This window comes from Ptychodera flava, chromosome 19 (assembly GCF_041260155.1).
Source record: "Ptychodera flava strain L36383 chromosome 19, AS_Pfla_20210202, whole genome shotgun sequence".
Lineage (NCBI taxonomy): Eukaryota > Metazoa > Hemichordata > Enteropneusta > Ptychoderidae > Ptychodera > Ptychodera flava.
Genome location: NC_091946.1, coordinates 29,517,694 through 29,535,129, shown reverse-complemented (window position 1 = coordinate 29,535,129; position 17,436 = coordinate 29,517,694). Strand labels below are relative to the sequence as shown.

Genomic DNA, 17,436 nt, shown 5'->3' with positions numbered 1-17,436 from the left:
CACATCATATATCATATGGACACAAACAAAAACGTGTGTGATGTGTGTGTGCATATGTGTGTGTGTGTGTGTGTATCACAGATATATATATATATATATATATATATATATATATATATATATATATATATATATATATATATATATATATATATATATATATATATATATATATATACATATATATATGTGTACAGAGGAAAATTAATCTCAAGTTCCTTAACATCATTCAAACCTGTACGTGAGATTAATAATACCACATGGCAGACTCAGATTACATCTATTTAATTTGCTAAAATTTTTTGAACAACTCTATTGTATTCTGTGGCAAAGTTTGACTTCTAAATAGCATAATAACATTGGTGACAGAAATATATGAACTCGTATTTCGCCAAACTCTTTTATCTGTCAAGAATGCATGGCATGATTCTCACCTGTGTAACCAGGTTTGCAAACACACGCATACATGTGTCCTAGATCTTGGCAGTGAGTGGCTTCATGGCATGGATTAATCGCACAGAGATCTACTTTACTTTCACAGTGATCTCCAGTGTAACCCAGAGGACACTGACATCTGTAGTCATTCACCAGGTTTTCACAGAAGCCATCGTTCTGACAAGGATTGGACAAGCATTCATCGTATTCTCGTTCACAGTGTTTCCCACTGTATCCTGTAAAAAAAAAATAGACAAACAAGGTTAAAGTCTTGGTCTATATAATCTAAAATTACTGTTAGCGCAAGATTTTCAACACTTAGTCACAAAGACTTCACCCCGGCTATATCTGTAATTGAATGGCGCCACCTAGAGTTCATAATGTAAAATGCTATTGTATACACAGTCTATCAGCATGGAGGTAGGATGAGACTACCTCCATGCTGTCAGCCAGTTCTCATTTACATGTCTTGAACAAATACATAATTATAATGTGCTCATTGCAATGATATCTGGAATTTAAAAAGGTATGAATTTTGCTTTTGTGATAACTTTCTGACCTAAAGGGACAAAGTAGGCCATTTTTCATGAATTTTGTTTGATACGAAATACTACTTATATTGTTTGACATGTTGAAAGACACTGAATAAATGGGTAACCATTCATATATTCGATCCTGGTTTTAGACAAATTAAGTGAAACCATTGTGAAAATAAATTAATTAAAACCATTGTAAAAATGAATTAATTAGTTCATTTTGGTTTTATTTATGCTAAATATTCAGAGGTTCTATCCTTCAAACTACACTGCATAAAGCTTGTCCATTTAACTACTAACGATGGTTATGTGAGGCTTTGTGCATTTCACTGCTAATAGTGGGATTTCAATGAATATCCACGGAGAGAGAATTTAAAGTGCACCACAAATATCAATGAACCTGTAAGAGAAAAAGTACAAGCACAGGGCGTCTTGAGAAAGGTCACCAACATTTAAACCACAGCTATTTCTGTGAATAATTGTTACGCTATACAAAAGTACATCGCCCTAGATTCTCTACAATAGTGCGCATTAATACTAGCTTTTTGGCTAAGTGCCTAGTAGAATTCAGTTTGGAATAAGGCTTTTAACCAGCACAAGGGATTTCCCTCATCCAAATCATTAGGATTCTACTAATCACATCTGTGCAGTGACTTACCAGGCAGACAGTAACATTGGTATCCATTGGTTTGGTCCACACAAATTCCCTTGACACACGGATTACTAGCACACTCGTTAACATTCACTTCGCAGTGGTATCCGGCATATCCGTCTGGGCAGACGCAGGCGAAGTGGTCTCCGGAGTAGCCCTGCTTGACATCAACGCATGCAGATCCGTTGGCACAGCTGTGGTCGAAACAGCCGTCGATTTCATCGCAGTATTCATTGGTGAACCCTGCGCAGCATTCGCACCTGTATGAACCCTGCAATGGACAGGAGAAAAATTTTTTTGAGAAAATAATGCCAATTCCACTGAAAGAATGGAGTTCAGTTATTAGAACTCCTACATGGTATTCACCAGATCTCTCACTCCTTAAGGTACTATGCACCTCAAAAGTGAAAGACTTAAATGTTTGCTCAAACTTTCCTCAAACAAGCTTTCAACCATTCTCTTTCAAAATCAAGAAAAATTGGGGGTCACCTTTCAAATTTTGGTACTGGAGAAACAAATTACTCAACATTTACAAAATGGTCACCATTCCCATATTATCTCAATGGGGAAAGTGAAATTCTCGATTTTAAAAAACTAAGCCAGTGAAATTATTTTACCCTATAAGCTTCAACATAAGCCCTAACAAATGGTGGGCAAAAAGATTATTGCAAAAGTTTCAGAGTCTGACTATCTGTCCCCAAGACACATTCTCACTTAATTAATGAAGCTTTGGTGTGCAAGAAGACTAGACTCTATTGTTGAATATATCACCTACAAAACAAAACTATTATTATATCAGAAACATATCCTGCAATCACTAGAAGGATGAAGACATATACTGTTTATTTAGGCTGTATAAGTTATAAAGAACTCTTCTGAGAATAGGAAAAAAGTTTGGAAGTCATTTGGTGAACACATAAAAAGGGACAATTACAACTGACTGTTTGAAGTCATACTGTACTAATTTCTCACTGAAATATACCAGTACTGTTACACTAATAGGTCTGTTATTGCAGAAAATCCTTTCATTGAACTGAAAAACATCATCAGTTTGACTGTTGCTGGTGGCAAAGACTTACTTCTGTTCTGTATGTGACGCAGTGTCCATGGTCCATACACATCATGCCCTCTGGTGCATGCGGATAATGACAATCATTTGGCTTCACTGTCACATTCAGCCTCAAACCAAACCTGCACTGGAACAACTTGCTTTGTGAAATGGCTGAAATTCAAACAGACATTTGATTGATTGGTTTGGAATGCAAACAACTAGTGGTAGTCTGCTGGTTATCAATGTTATCTTGTCCATCTCGGCAGAGTTGCTGATGGCCATTGATTGATGGGATTCTAAAAGCTACCATAGGAAGGAATGCACCATTAATATACACATTTGAGGATAGGGTTGTCAAGAATTTTGGCACTGTTACACTATAACTGTTTTTTGCAGCTTATCTTAACAGACGTCTGCTGGTAGCATTATACCAGTTTCTTGGCGGCATGACCAAAAATTGCACTAAAGACAGAATGGAAAAGCAGGGTTTATGGCCAATCATCACTCCAGTCACAGCATCTAGTGCAGTCTGGATGTTCACACAATCTCAAGGAATTGATGTGAAATGTAAATGACAGTTCAATGTTAAATAGACAATTAGTAGGCCATCAAGTGCTCATTTTTCATGATGAAAACTTCATATTTTACTTGGAAACATGAATAGTGTAATTTCCTTGCTTCAAATTTAAACAATGAATATACAAATGGGTTTTCATTTAAGAAAGGTCAGACCTCCATTTGTTTTCGAAAACAGATTTTGTATACATTATGTCACGGTCCCTCTAGGGACCGTGATTATGTGAAGATTGCAACTGTTTATGTCATCTATACACAACCATTTTATAATATACATTGAATTGTTGTTCTCTGTTTGGCAGCATTCACATGTTTTGCTACATACTTATTGACTGAATATCTCTTCATATTTCAAAAAACTTCATCATCACATTCAGCTTTTCTCTTTGTTTTCATTTCCAATGAATTTGGCTCCGTGCTTCTTGTCTAGTTTTCTACATTGACAGTCAATGTCAACTCATTACAGGGTGTTCACACCTTTCCACAGAGGATACTGAAATTTCTCATTTGTCATCTAGGGGAAGTCAGTTCATAAATGTGTTACTACCCCAATTCACGGATGACAAGATTTTTACTGGGAAAACAGAGGGCCAAAAATGATGAATAGCTGGTCAATTTGGCCAGTGTACACCTAAAATGATGTTGTACACCATCACAGACATCTTAACTAGTACTGTCATTGATAATCCAGATGATAATATTATTAGAAGTAAGTGCGTCTCTCTTCATGATGTTACATTTGTTAATCAGTGACATGCTCCAGAAAGACTAATTTCAATAGTAAAACAGACATTAAAAGATTGAAAAAGACAATTGTACAGCACTTATACTTGAACAATACATTGAATTTGCTGCAGTCTGTGAATATTTGTTACACTGTCGTTTGGATAAACAATCAAGCATTGTTTCAGAGGAAGATTACTTCTGAAAATTTTTGAGAGTGCTTGGCGTAACTACAAGGTGGAAACATTTGTTTATAATGAGTGTACACCTTATCAATGGTGAGTATGGACTATACAGATTTACATCGGATTTAATTTCCGGGATAAGTCAGTTGAGCATCTTTGGGAATGGTCACATGTGACATGTGGTGAACATCCATTAGTCATGGTTACTCTACGGACCAATCATCCGTTCCATCTGCTGTGAAGCTGGCATGTAAATTTCTGCCCTCGAAATCAGATCACTTTGTATGTAACTTGCCACCACACATCACGTATTCTGTGATGGCACTCCACCAAGCTCAGTAATTTAGTTTCCGTACAGGTAGTCAGAGATTACAGATGCTAGTCCGGACAAGTACGGAGTCTTGTATATCCTTACCATGGCTTCATCCAGGGTTGTAAGTCGCATTTGTACAACAAGATTACACACGTCAGGTTTGAGTATCATTTGATTTAAGGTAATCTAGGTACTAAAGGTACATCAGGATGGTTGCCACGGATTTGGCTAATCATGGGATTGTGACATTTACCCTCACTGGTTTACTAGCTTGATCTTCCTTAGATATCATGCAATGCCCACATCAAAACATGAACCAAGTTCCGATTAAAAAGGATTGCTGAAATAAAGATTGGCTCTGAATTTATGCCAGGCAACAATATAAATGTCAGCTTAAAATTGATACAAGGCATAACACTACAGAAGAATCCATTAGTTAAGTTATTTGAACAATCCTTCCGAGCACTAACATAAATTCTTTCCTTCTGTGAGTAGATTTTTATGAGAAATGAACCCATAGACGTTAAATCCACCCAATAAGATTTTGACCGAGCAGGAACAAATTTAAAAGGATTGTAAGTAAGTCTTTGAGAGATCGAGAGACTCGGTTACACAAGGTCATATTATCTGAAGGAGCACTTTAAGAACACTCCAAGAATACCATTAACACTGTAGTGGCCATTTGATCTTTAAATGGAGTGCAGTGCTGCCTAGGAGCTTACAGTGTTCTATGCAGGCTGCATGAAATCACTAAAACCTCACAAAAACACTTCCGATAAAAACACTTTGGGCAGTTGCTTGACCTTGGCTCAAGGTCATCAACAGCCCTTCACTTCGCCGCTTGACTGAAAGGGGCCCTCTTCCATATCTAGTAATGTAGTCATGCATAAGTTTACTTTGGGGAAGCTTTTATAGTATTGCATGTACAATGATTTTTTTCTCTGTTGGTTGTTTGTAATTTTGCAATAAAGCAGTCTCAGTTCATCACATTGCAATGTGGTTTATTCACAAACTGTACTGCACCATCTCAAAAGTCTACCTATGATAGTAAAAATCAATTTGATATGATGTGAAAGGCAATTACTTAAGTCTCTAGCTTAGGGAGCGTTCAGTTTTTACGGCCTGGGGGGGGGGCCAGCAAAATTTTGTCGCCGGTGTTCAAAAAAATATAGACCCCCCCTGCATTTTTTGTGAAAAAAGATGACCCCCCCTTTGTCAGACAAAAAAAATTGATGACCCCCCCCCCCCCCCCCCCGCTGAAAAATAACCAAAACCCGCATGGTTTGGATTTGAACTCTGGTACGCGGCGCACTTTATTCGATGCCAGTGCACAAACTTCTAAGCCACATCCATTGAAACGTCTGTTAATTAGGACGACTGTAAGGCAATTTTTAACTTTATTTCCTTAGACAACTCATGTCCATGGACATTGTATAAAGTAAACTTTATTGGAGTGGTTCGCCAAAGGCAGCCCTCCGGTTAAGAGGGTCATGGGCCATTACGTAAAGTCAACTTTATTCTAGTGGGCCACCAAAGGTGGCCCGCCGGTAAAGAGGGTCGATCATGGCTATTGCATAAAGTAGACTTTACTGGACAGGGCCGCTGAAGGCGCGCGGCCATTACCATTATTCCGTGTGTGATCCCAGGGGTCCCTCAAAAATGTTTCTAATACAAGCCGCGGCTTCAATTGGGAATTTTACGGTAAGATTGCCGTGGGGTATTACATAAAGTCAATTTATTGTAGTGGGCCGCCGCAGGCGGCCCGCCGGTAAAGAGGGTCAATCATGGCCATTGCATGAAGTAAACCTAATTGGGGTGGGCCACCAAAGGCGTCTGCCCGTTAAGAGGGTCATGGGTAATACATAATGTATATTTATTGTAGTGGGCCGCTGAAGGCGGCCCGCCGGTAAAGAGGGTCGATCATGGCCATGGCATAAAGTGAACTTTATTGTTGGTATTATGTTTTTGAAAATGTGGTGACCCCCCCTTTCCTACCAGCTGTGAAAAAGCGATGACCCCCCCTTTGTGGATTCCAAAATTATGATGACCCCCCCCTGGATTTTGCCAGCCCCCCCCCCCCCCCAGCCGTAAAAACTGAGCGGTACCTTACCCTATGGCTTCCCAACCAAGCAATTTAACTCACATTTCAGTGTGACTGTTCGGTGTCAAATTGCAAAACACGACAAAAGATTTCATTTTCCATTTACAATTTGACTAAACGAATGAAAACCAATCATACAGAAAAATCTGCAAGCCAGTCAAGAAAGTGAGATGGTGTCAAAATAAGTAACCCATTATTGATGACTGTATGCAGGAAAGGTCAATTTTTGTTCTCAATATGGGAAGGTTTTCAATTTTCACAGTGCTATATTACGCGGCCTGTGGCCATCTTGTGTTTTGCCACATTGTCAACAGTTCAAAACTTTGCCAGCAGAGGTAAACATCATTAGTTTCATTATTTTTGTAATGTGTCATAAAAATCAGTTTGATTTTCAAAAACAAGGCGATCTATCATTTTCATGACCTTGTTGAAGGATACAGATTGTTATTAATCAGATGAAAAACATCACTGTGGTAAAAGAAACATTAAATCATCTGCGGTATGCATCTTTCCGAAACTCTGCTGAAGGTCAAAGGAAACATTCTGCGTTATATTGAAGTGCTTGATGCTGGTCGTAAATTATAATCCTGGAATATGGAAATTTGAGATTCTGGATCAAATGTTCCGCAAAGAGGCATGTTTTAACTTACATATGGGTCTCTGTAAACTAAATGCAGTGAATGTGATAAATGTGTTAAACAAACAAATTAATTTTAGTGCTGACAGAAATGTGATGAGTGAAAGTCTTCATCTGCTGAGAATCTTTATTTAGCTCACGTGTTCACACACGTGAGCTAATGTCATAGCGATGTCTGTCTGTCTGTTTTTATTGTTGTGAGACCAAGCCTAAATGATGTAAAGTTTGGATACACAAGGTCTTTAGTTATTTATAGTGATCTTGTATAATGCAAACAATTTGTCTATGCCATGACATTGAAAAACAGGAAAGTATCATTTGCTGTGTATTTGCTGCACGTCAAACACAACTACTGCCAAGAATATGAAATCCGTATGGAGAGAGATACACAAATGTCACATTGTTGTAAATGGATTAACATGCCACCAACAATTTCCAGTAATAAAGAACTTGACTGTTTATAATTTCAAGATAGGCTCTTGAAGCAGTTGTTAATGCCATTAGTTAAACCTTCTTAAATACAAATATCGCTTTGAGATGACATATTAAGTTTTACATTCTTCGTCACTTCTCCAGAGGCAGTCGTAAAACCAGTCACAGAACACGTGCTTGAGCAAAAGCAGCAAAGATCACTTTGACAAAAATGGGTCCATATTTTTTTGTTTTCTGACATTTAAAATTTTCAACAATTTTACAATCTTAGTTTGAGAGGATATCAAAGAAAATATTTCCATTTACAAAAAAGGAAATGAAAAAGGAAACTCTCAACAAACCTATGAAATAATTGGATCCAACAGTTAGGAGGCTGTCATCCAGTGTGACAGGATCTGAAGTGTAATCAGCTGTAACTGGTCTTCCGTGTTCAGGGTTACACAGATTAAACCCTTCTATTGACACTTTGTATGGTCTGATGCTGTATGGCACTCCCATATGGGCAGGAACAAACCTGGATACAAAAGATAAACATCATATGGGTGTTAATTACCAAGTTGTATAAATCTAATATAGAAGTATACATAATGTGTTTATACACCATACTAGGTACACTATCACAAGTATTCAGCATTTTATTCGTGCTTTGTGCTGTTTATTTTGTTCAAAACCAGCAAAAATTTTGTAAATAAAATGCAACCTAATTAACTCCTATTGAAATGTATATGAAGTTTGGCAATTACTTTTGAAACGCTGAACTTTTGAATTAGTGATAAAAATGCGATAAAATCTTGAATACATCATATACAAGATATAATTACAGTATCTATATACGTTCTTTGGACCATTTACATATTTCATACACAATAACTTCTGTGTTCACCAGCTCATGACAAACCTTTTAGCTATAAACCAATTGTCTGCAATGACAAGGGTTGGATCTCCATGTGCAGAAATAGGATGAAATGTTTGAGGCAAGCCAGAAGAATACCCTGATCCATTTTGGGCCTAAATTGTTAGAATCTGACATTTTTCATTAAAGTATGTATCTGTTTATGTACAACGATTGGCACCTTCAGATGAGCAGATTAATATCATGGAAAGATCAGACCTGATGTATGCTACAGGCATGTGAAGTATTAACTGTTATAATGCAGGAACTGATATAAAAGAAAGAAGTTCACATTATTTTTCATTTCTGCCAGTGAGGGCAGCGTTACACCAACGCATACGGTATATCAAAACAAGGTTTACTGAGCCCATATGTTACAACATGGCTGTGTTCAGGTTTAAGAACAGCATACCAATATAGAATACAGCCAAGCGTTAAATTGTTTGCAGCCAGGCTTCAAGACTGCATTTACAAGATAGGATTCTTTCAATCTATTGTGGGCTGTTCAAATGTTGACTGAGGAGAATATATATAATCTTCACATCCACCAATGCTATATGCATTTCTTCTAGTAGCTGTTAGTGACAGTTTCTTCCAACTGGATGACACAATGTATCATTGTGGAAAAGACTAATTAAAAAACCTCTAGTGATAAGCTTATTTAAAAATTTCTCTTGGCATTGCAATCACAGATCCCCTGAGTTCATTTTCACTTATCTTTTGCTAATGTTTGGGAAACAGTCCCAGAACCATATTAGCATTTCTGCTGGCTCATTACATAATTGCTTTCGTGTGAAATTGGAAAATCAAGATGTGAAACCTGGGAAAGCAGTTAACATTTACTGACTGCCTTCACAAAATTGTGAGTATTTCAATGTTATCCTGCATGGTGATTTGGGAATTTGCTTAAAAAACACAATAACATAATTGATTAATTGTTTGAAGGATTCATGCTTAAGGTAGTATGTGCCTCGAAACTGAAAGACTTAAACTTTTGCTTCAACTTTCCTTAAGCAAGCTTTCAACCATTCTCTTTCAAAATCAAGAATTAAAACGGGGTCACATCACAACTTTTGGTACTAGAGAAAAAAGTATAACAATATTTGAAATTCTAACAATATTTGAAATTCAAAATTGCCACCATCCCTGTGTTAACTCTATGGGAGAAATAAAATTCCAAATTTTCACAAAACTAAGTGTGCACAAATTTTATTTACACTCAAAGCTTCAAAATGAGCCCCCACAAGTGGCAGGTCAAAAGAATATTTTAAAAGTTTGAGAGGCCGACTCTCTGTCCCTATCTATGATGCCAATGATTTTGATAGAACCAATAAACCAAAGCTGCACGAGAGTGGAACTTTCCTTGCAGTTTTGTTTATTGATCATTTACACACTGAGCCGGATAGTACAGTACAGGTAATCCTATATAATCTCCTTCACGATCAACTTTTCCAATATTATCAGTTAGACGCTGTGAATCATCTTCAGTGACGTTGCATTGTCTGTTGTTGATTATCAGAAGAAAGAGCAAGTGCTAACTTATCACTTTGGATTGAAAATGAGAATAGAGAAAATCAATCATGGTGGCAACATCTTAATACTAATGGGTTTCGAGATGATAGGCTGAGGTATCTGTCGTGTAGTATACTGAAAGATATCAGCAAAATGATGAATTAGTGATCAAAATCAGAGGTGCGTATGACAAATTTTAGATAATATTTTACTAGTGTTTGAACAGGACCAGGAAATCTGACAACACATCCACATTTGAAATGTCACTGACTGTGCACCAACAGAAAGCCTGATATGCAGAAATGAAGTTCACTTTTAAAGGGTTACTCAGCGTCCAGGGTCTTGCTATGTGTCAGGAAGAAATGCCGTTGATTTTTGAATGTGCACTTACCAGTACATAGACAATCACACGTGTTCATAATTTACAACATAAACTGAAAAACTACAGATGCCAAGGGACTTCATTGAAAACTCAGTGTGTTAGAGGGCCAGTATCTGTAACCTTTGGTGATTATTTTCACTGTTTCCTATGTGCATCTATTCTAAATTTGTGTTCTATTCCTCAAAGCATGTTACAACCTATTATTTAGAATTCACTTGTCAACAATAACAATGCAGTCTACACATGTACAGGCTGAGTTGACAAACTGAATACTGTGTATCTCGACATGCATTGGAGTGTAAAAGAAGAAAGTGTAGTTGACATTGAAATAAAAATGGTGAAAGAAGTAATCAAAAGTTACTGATCATGTAAGTAAATCAAGGAATTGATTTGGGGACTATGCCCACATCTACATCTCCTATTCCCTCCTACTAAGGCTTTATACAAGGATGAACCCCTGGTAAAATGACGAGGATTCTAGTACGGTGCTTTCCACTGCTATAGGGCCGTTCACAGTTTACGTCACTGTTCTCTCATTAATATGCAAAAAATAATATTTGTCCGCATTTTTAGATTACGCTTTTGAAATTACGCATCCAAGAACGACGAAAATACATCTCAGTGGGCGACTGCTAGTGTAACAGTGAATACTAAAAAACATATTCACGACTCAGAGTACAAGCTGCAAAAACAGCCACGCATGCAACATTGATAAAATTTGTCCGCATTTCAAGCTGCGTGTCCGATGTCGCGTGCGTACAGCTATATTTAGTAACAAACCTGTAACCGTGAACAGCGCTATTGCAAATGCAGATAAGCAATGACATTATTTTTGGTCTGAACACAACAAAATTAATATGATGGGCATGAAACTGGCCTGGGCAGAACTGAAAAACCCTATGAGTTGAAAAGACATTCATTTCATCATGGCAGCTCATTAGGAATGCAAGATAAACACTTTTAGAACAAGAACACTGGCAAAACATTAATTTTAATGAGCAGCACTATTCAAGGAAAAGTTTTCATATGATCAGATTTGGGTGAATCTTTGATTCTTTTTAATTGACCTTTGACTTCAGTGCTGACATCTGACCAACAGTGCATGACGACTGAACAACAAAATACTGTTTTGACAGATCAAGGTCAATAATGATGGAAAACTTAATGCACTATGGCATAATGACGCACAAAAAGCATGCAAAAATAATCTCCTGGGCCTAATTTTAAACAGTGAGGCAACTAAAATGTTAAAAGCAATCAATTAGCATTGTGTGAAACCTTTCTTGTCCATTTGTATGAACAGAAGCACATTTAAAACCACTTCCAAGACTTTTCTAACCTCGTTGACCTATCCATGTTCCCTTGTACACTCCTTGATGGGCAGTGGCACTCATCTGAATGTATATCATGTTCGACACCTGTGCAGTTCCAATGAAACCTGTAATTGGCATTTGCTAAATACAAGGAAGTGTTGTAACCCTAAACTTCACATGATGTCCAGAGATGTCTCGTATAGAGATTGATTTCAATGATTTGGCATCAGAAGTGCCCTTTTATTCATTTTATGATTAAATTGTTTTACCTAGGATTTCATTCCTGAAATAGTTTGATCACTGGGAAACTTTTTTTGAAGTTGTACATGACACTGCTGTTGAGGTATGTTTCAAAATTTGCATAATTCAGGACTGAATTGGTGCAAACTGAATGGCAGTATTACCCGATTTAATTTTTGGTTGTCCTTGTAACTTTGACCAACTTTCAATGTTTCAGTTGTTCAAAAGGGCAAATGAGGACATAAATGATAACGACAATATTGAAGGAGTTAAATGCAAATTACTCATCAATCATTAAAGTTGATTAAACTCTTTCAATATGATAACAAATTCTCTATGCATCACTGGTTATCGATTGTTCATGACAAATATTATGAATTATATATTGTACGTGTTGATAACAAAAACTAGACAGTTGCAACCAATTTGCCTCAGCTCTGCATAATTTAAACTCATCATCTCTGTTTTTCACGAAAAGATAATATTGATTTTTCGACTGTTTCTAGATTAGTTTTGGGCATTCACTATTGTCAAAAGAATGTCAGGACCCATCCAGCCTTCACAGAGGGCAGCGGTAGACTTGAAATATAGCTCGGTAAACGAGAAAATTGCTAGCAAGTGTGGACATGATGCTCAGCTTTGTCTGCTAAGATGACAGTAGATACAAAAACGATTTCATGTAGTTGGTGGCAAGAAGATTATTTCAACAGTAAAATGTTCAAGCCTTTTCCACTTTCAAGTTTACCTTACACCAAAATGAACTGATATTGATTATAATGTTACTCAGCAACTGAAAATGTATCATTCGATAGCCAGTTAGTATGGAAAAATCCATTTTACCCTTTCTTGTAGTTATTTTTATAATCTTGTTATTCTTTTAACGACTGATGCCACGTAACTTGAATACCAGTAACTTCATAAATGTTTGTCATATCAAATCATCAGTAGCAGAGACAGCACCAAACGCTACACATGCATTTCTCTTGATTGGCCAAACCATCCTTTTAAAAATGAGGAGAAATGTGAAGTCTAGTGAATGTCTAAAAACTGAAGTCTGGAGGATAAAAAGGCTAACCTGCATATATCAGTCTGAGAATAATTCTACAAAAAATTTAAAGTTGTCACATTTTACCTTTATGGCTTGAAAACATCTGTGAAATCATCTTAAGGTAGATCGCGCCTCTGGGACTCTCTACCTTTCACAATTCTTTTCTAATATACCACTTGTGGTGGTTCATTTTTAAGCTCTTGGTGCAAGAAAACTTTTCACTGGCTTAGTTTTTCAAAATTCAAAAATTTTATTTTTCTCCATAGGGTTAACACAGGGATGGCGGCCATTTTAAATTTTAAATATTGGTAAATCATGGGTTATTTCTTTCTCTAGTACCAAAATTTGCATGGTGATCCCTGATTTTTATTCTTGATTTTGAAAGAGAATGGTTGAAAGGTTCCTTAAGGAAAGTTTGAGCAAAAGTTTAAGTCTTTTACTTTCAAGGCACATACTACCTTAAAGTAAACATTTTTTGCGTGAAAAATTACTTCACTGTGGATCAGCATGGTGTTGTGTATCACACTGAGGCTTTCATGAGTCAATGCATTTACAAGTTACCATGTGAAAATAAATGTTGGCAGAGTCCAATATTTGTCCTAAAATCTCATATCAACAACCTCAGAAGATGAATTGCTGTTTTTTAAAATCCTGCGGAGGCCTTAAATTGCAGGAAAACTGTAAGATGAGATTACTGATGGCTCTATGTCACTTTGCAGTGAGGCTTTGCGCCGAGGAAGCATCGAAAAATCGTTTCTTTTCTGCCTGTTGGATTTGAAAGCAATTCACGAAAGGGCTTAAGTGTTATGTAAGATTAGCTGTGGTAAAGCATGATGCATTACAGTTTTACAACAAATACTTTGAGGAAGTACTAACTTTCATTGAGTTGTGCTGAGAGAGAAACAATATACACTACTAATCCTGCAATCCATCTCAAACATGTTCCTCTTGAAATGCTTCCTGCATAAGTTTATGACAGAGAAGTTTGATCCAGCTGGTGGGGTTAGTAGATTTTTAAAACCCTATATTCAAAACAAATGAGACTAAAAAAATTTTTATGTCTGTTTTCACCAGAGAAACCTAACAACAATTTTCGTTTATTCATTTTGAGGATGGAATTGTCATGCTGCCCAGCATACATTTATATTTCATGGTTCTATATTTTGAGTGATCTGCCATGTTTGATATGGATCACGTCAATTCACAGACCCTTCTGAAACTAATTTTAGCAACTGTCTGATTGAATCTTGTCTCTAACAATGTGTGTAGTTTGGCTTAGAGCTATGATTCTAATAAACGTGTGACTTGTTGACGTCAACGTGTCGTAGTTTCACGGCGATCAATTCAGCAAGCTGTTACATCATCTATTTCTCTTCATACAGAAATCAACCTGTGGGCAAACCCATCTCCAAATCAGCATCTATTCACACTGATCTCCAAATTGACCATCTAACTATTCCTGTCCAGGCCAATGTTTTGACTATTCTTATTCAAAGTCACATCTCTGCTTTATATGCTATGTCCTGTATGTAGTTTTGCTCAGTGAGATCATACAAAAAGTCAAAGAAATTATGGGACATTTTTTTTTTTTGTATTTTGAATTATGTTTGTACTTCCAATATGTATATTCTTAGTTTAAGCAACATTTGCAGTAAACATCAGCTGTTAACTGGTGAAGCAGAGCTTTGAAAATACCCAGATTTTGACACTTTGACAATAAAACAAAAACTAACGTATTCATTGTACAATTGCCGAGTAAAAATACAGATTTGTCAATTTTCTATAATATTAAAAATGAGCTTGTAAGTTAGAATAGGATTTCGTTGCAAGGATTTGTGGCATTTGATAAGTTCCAGAATCTGGCCAGGTCACGGTGTAAATTTTAAAAGTTATCAAGTCAGTATGAGATTGTTGACATTGAAAAGTCAAATATTATATTTTGATTAATGTATCTGAAAGATGGAGTTAAAATTAAAAAAGTTGTCATCATTAAAAGATACTGATGAAGTTGAGGATGTTTTATGATACCAGCAGGTAATAATGCATCTTCTGACTAGCATATATGGCAATAAAGCCAAAAAAACTGGTCAGTCAAACAAATTACAGTCAATGTCCTAATTTGGTCATGTTGATTGATTTTTAATAGCTTACTCAGGTGTAGTAGGGTTGTCATAACAGTCAAGGGAGCTATCATGATTTTTTTTGTGACTTATCGTGGACTGTTGAGGAGCTGCGTTATCGGTTTTGTGGGTCATTCATTTTACACCTTGTGCACTGAAAATGTATGAGACCCATGGGATGGTAACACTTGATAATCACCTGTGCAAATGTTTGCCCATTGTATTTAAATATTTACAAAGGTACAGGGATCCTCAATCACCAGGGTGCCTGCCATTTGAACCAATTTGACATGTCATGGACTCAGGACTGTGTTCTTTGACCTAAGATCATTTGAATATTACAGGAACCTTTTGGTTATTGAACACAACGTGTCTCTTTTTGACATAACAGGATTGTTTACAAAAAACTTATCAGCATTTAAAATGTGTCTTTAGCAGAAAGTTCACTCACGCTTATCATGTTACCTTGCCCAATATGGCAATTTTACAAAACCCCTTGCAATATTTTTTTGTCAATTTTTTACAATTTAGAAATTGACCATGCGCAACGATCTTGTCAGAATTTTTTCATTATTTTCTGCAGAAAACCATGCTTTAATAATTATACAGGATGGGAATGCATACCCGTAAAATATGCATCCAAGTATAAAATTTGTGATAAGTTATACCTCTTCAAGCCAAATTGCCTGTAAAGAAGTTTGCACATTGCAAATGCCCATTTGTTGTATCAGCCCGAACACCAGTAAGGGATCTTTCAATTGCTATGCAACAGAGCTACCTGTATGACTGTACCATTATGTTATGGGGAGAGCTGAGGGCTGTGAGGTACAAAGGGGTGGGTAATTTTCAGAGAACTACCCATCACAATTTTTATACTTTGTCAACCAATCACTGACGACTGATCCACCGTTAAAATAAAACCAGCCAGCTTCGAAATCAGAAATCAGAATCAATTTATTTTGTTTCAACATGGCTTTTTATCAGCAAGATCCAGCTGGCGCAGTCCAGGTATTGATTGATCATACCATTGTACTTCTGAAAGGGCATTGGTTTTTGGATTCATCTCTAAATTATACTTTTTACAACCAGCCCATGATTCGGACACCGATTGAGCTACATTAATGCCTGAAGACTGCAGAAGACATTACAGTCCCTCACAACCCTCAGCCCCTCCCCCACAAAATAATGAAACAACCCTGGGCAGCCCAATGGCATGACACCTGACACTTGACATGATCCCAGGAAAGGGAAGGAATCCTTGAAGGGGCAGTAGCTGTAACTTTTGATAATATTTTCCTTGTTTTGGTATCCATGAATTTGGGCCAAACCATGGTGGTGAACGTCAAATCACACATCACAAGAAGTATCAGGGTTGTAATCAAGAAAAAAGAGACATCCATGATAAAAAAGTCCTCAAAGACTTGTGTGTGCCTAAAGCTTGCATGGAAATCTTCACTGAATTCCATCGATAAAAAAACCTGTTCTTCAATGATGCTATGGAAGTGTGCATGGGGCAAATATAACAAAGTTCTTATTTCCAGTTAGAGAAATCTATACCATGTTGAAGATGAAATATTGCAGCAAAGTCCTCGTAAAGTCAGATTTCAGAAAAAGTATATTATACATTGAAGGACATAGAAGATGTTGTGAATTTCGACTAATTTGATAGGGAATTGTTTGTTTCAAAGGGGTCACAAAAAGATCACAATTTCCTGTTAGGAAATCACAAAGAGTGACTTGTGCCCGCAACAAGAGCCTTTCCAATTTGTTTGGAAGTCATAAAATGAAATTACTACCTTAGCTTCACGCCTTCTTGTATCTCTACCGGTGTCAGTTGTACATTCATCAAAACATCATCAGTTCCATTCACTCCGAGACAGGTCGCTTCAGAATTGCAGTTCTCCTGTGAAAAAAATATGAACATCGTTCCGTGAGGCGTCTTACTTAATCAACAAGTCATCGTTGATGACACAGTCCCCACTTGTTAATGGGTACTTTGATTACATGTCCTCAGAGAGGATAGAGTCATCTTCATTAATTAGGTCTGTGATAAAAATACTGCGATACAGATGGTGCTCAATGGCCAAGAATGAGTTCCATGGTGATGAAATCATAAAACCAATGTAGCCACCATCCTAAAGTTAAAAATGAGTCAACTAGGAATTAATCAACAGGATGTTGTAAAACACTTTTGCATACAATCCTAACACTTAACAGATTATCACTGTTACCATATTTCTTGATGCAGTATTTACAACACTATGAGATCAACATCTGTATCAAGGTTC

At 36.8% G+C, this 17,436-nt stretch overlaps 1 protein-coding gene across 1 annotated transcript in view; it reads right to left on the bottom strand.

Annotated features, from left to right (window-relative positions):
• The window catches only part of LOC139119201 (delta and Notch-like epidermal growth factor-related receptor), a 138,798-nt gene that overhangs the window by 4,907 nt on the left and 116,455 nt on the right, over positions 1-17,436 (bottom strand). Inside the window, exons 3-7 of the mRNA XM_070682883.1 lie at positions 16,945-17,051; positions 7,983-8,155; positions 2,703-2,845; positions 1,630-1,894; positions 435-671 (exon numbers count right to left, since the gene is read on the bottom strand). Of these exons, the coding sequence (XP_070538984.1) occupies positions 435-671; positions 1,630-1,894; positions 2,703-2,845; positions 7,983-8,155; positions 16,945-17,051 (925 nt within the window). The remainder of the gene's footprint in view (positions 1-434; positions 672-1,629; positions 1,895-2,702; positions 2,846-7,982; positions 8,156-16,944; positions 17,052-17,436) is intronic.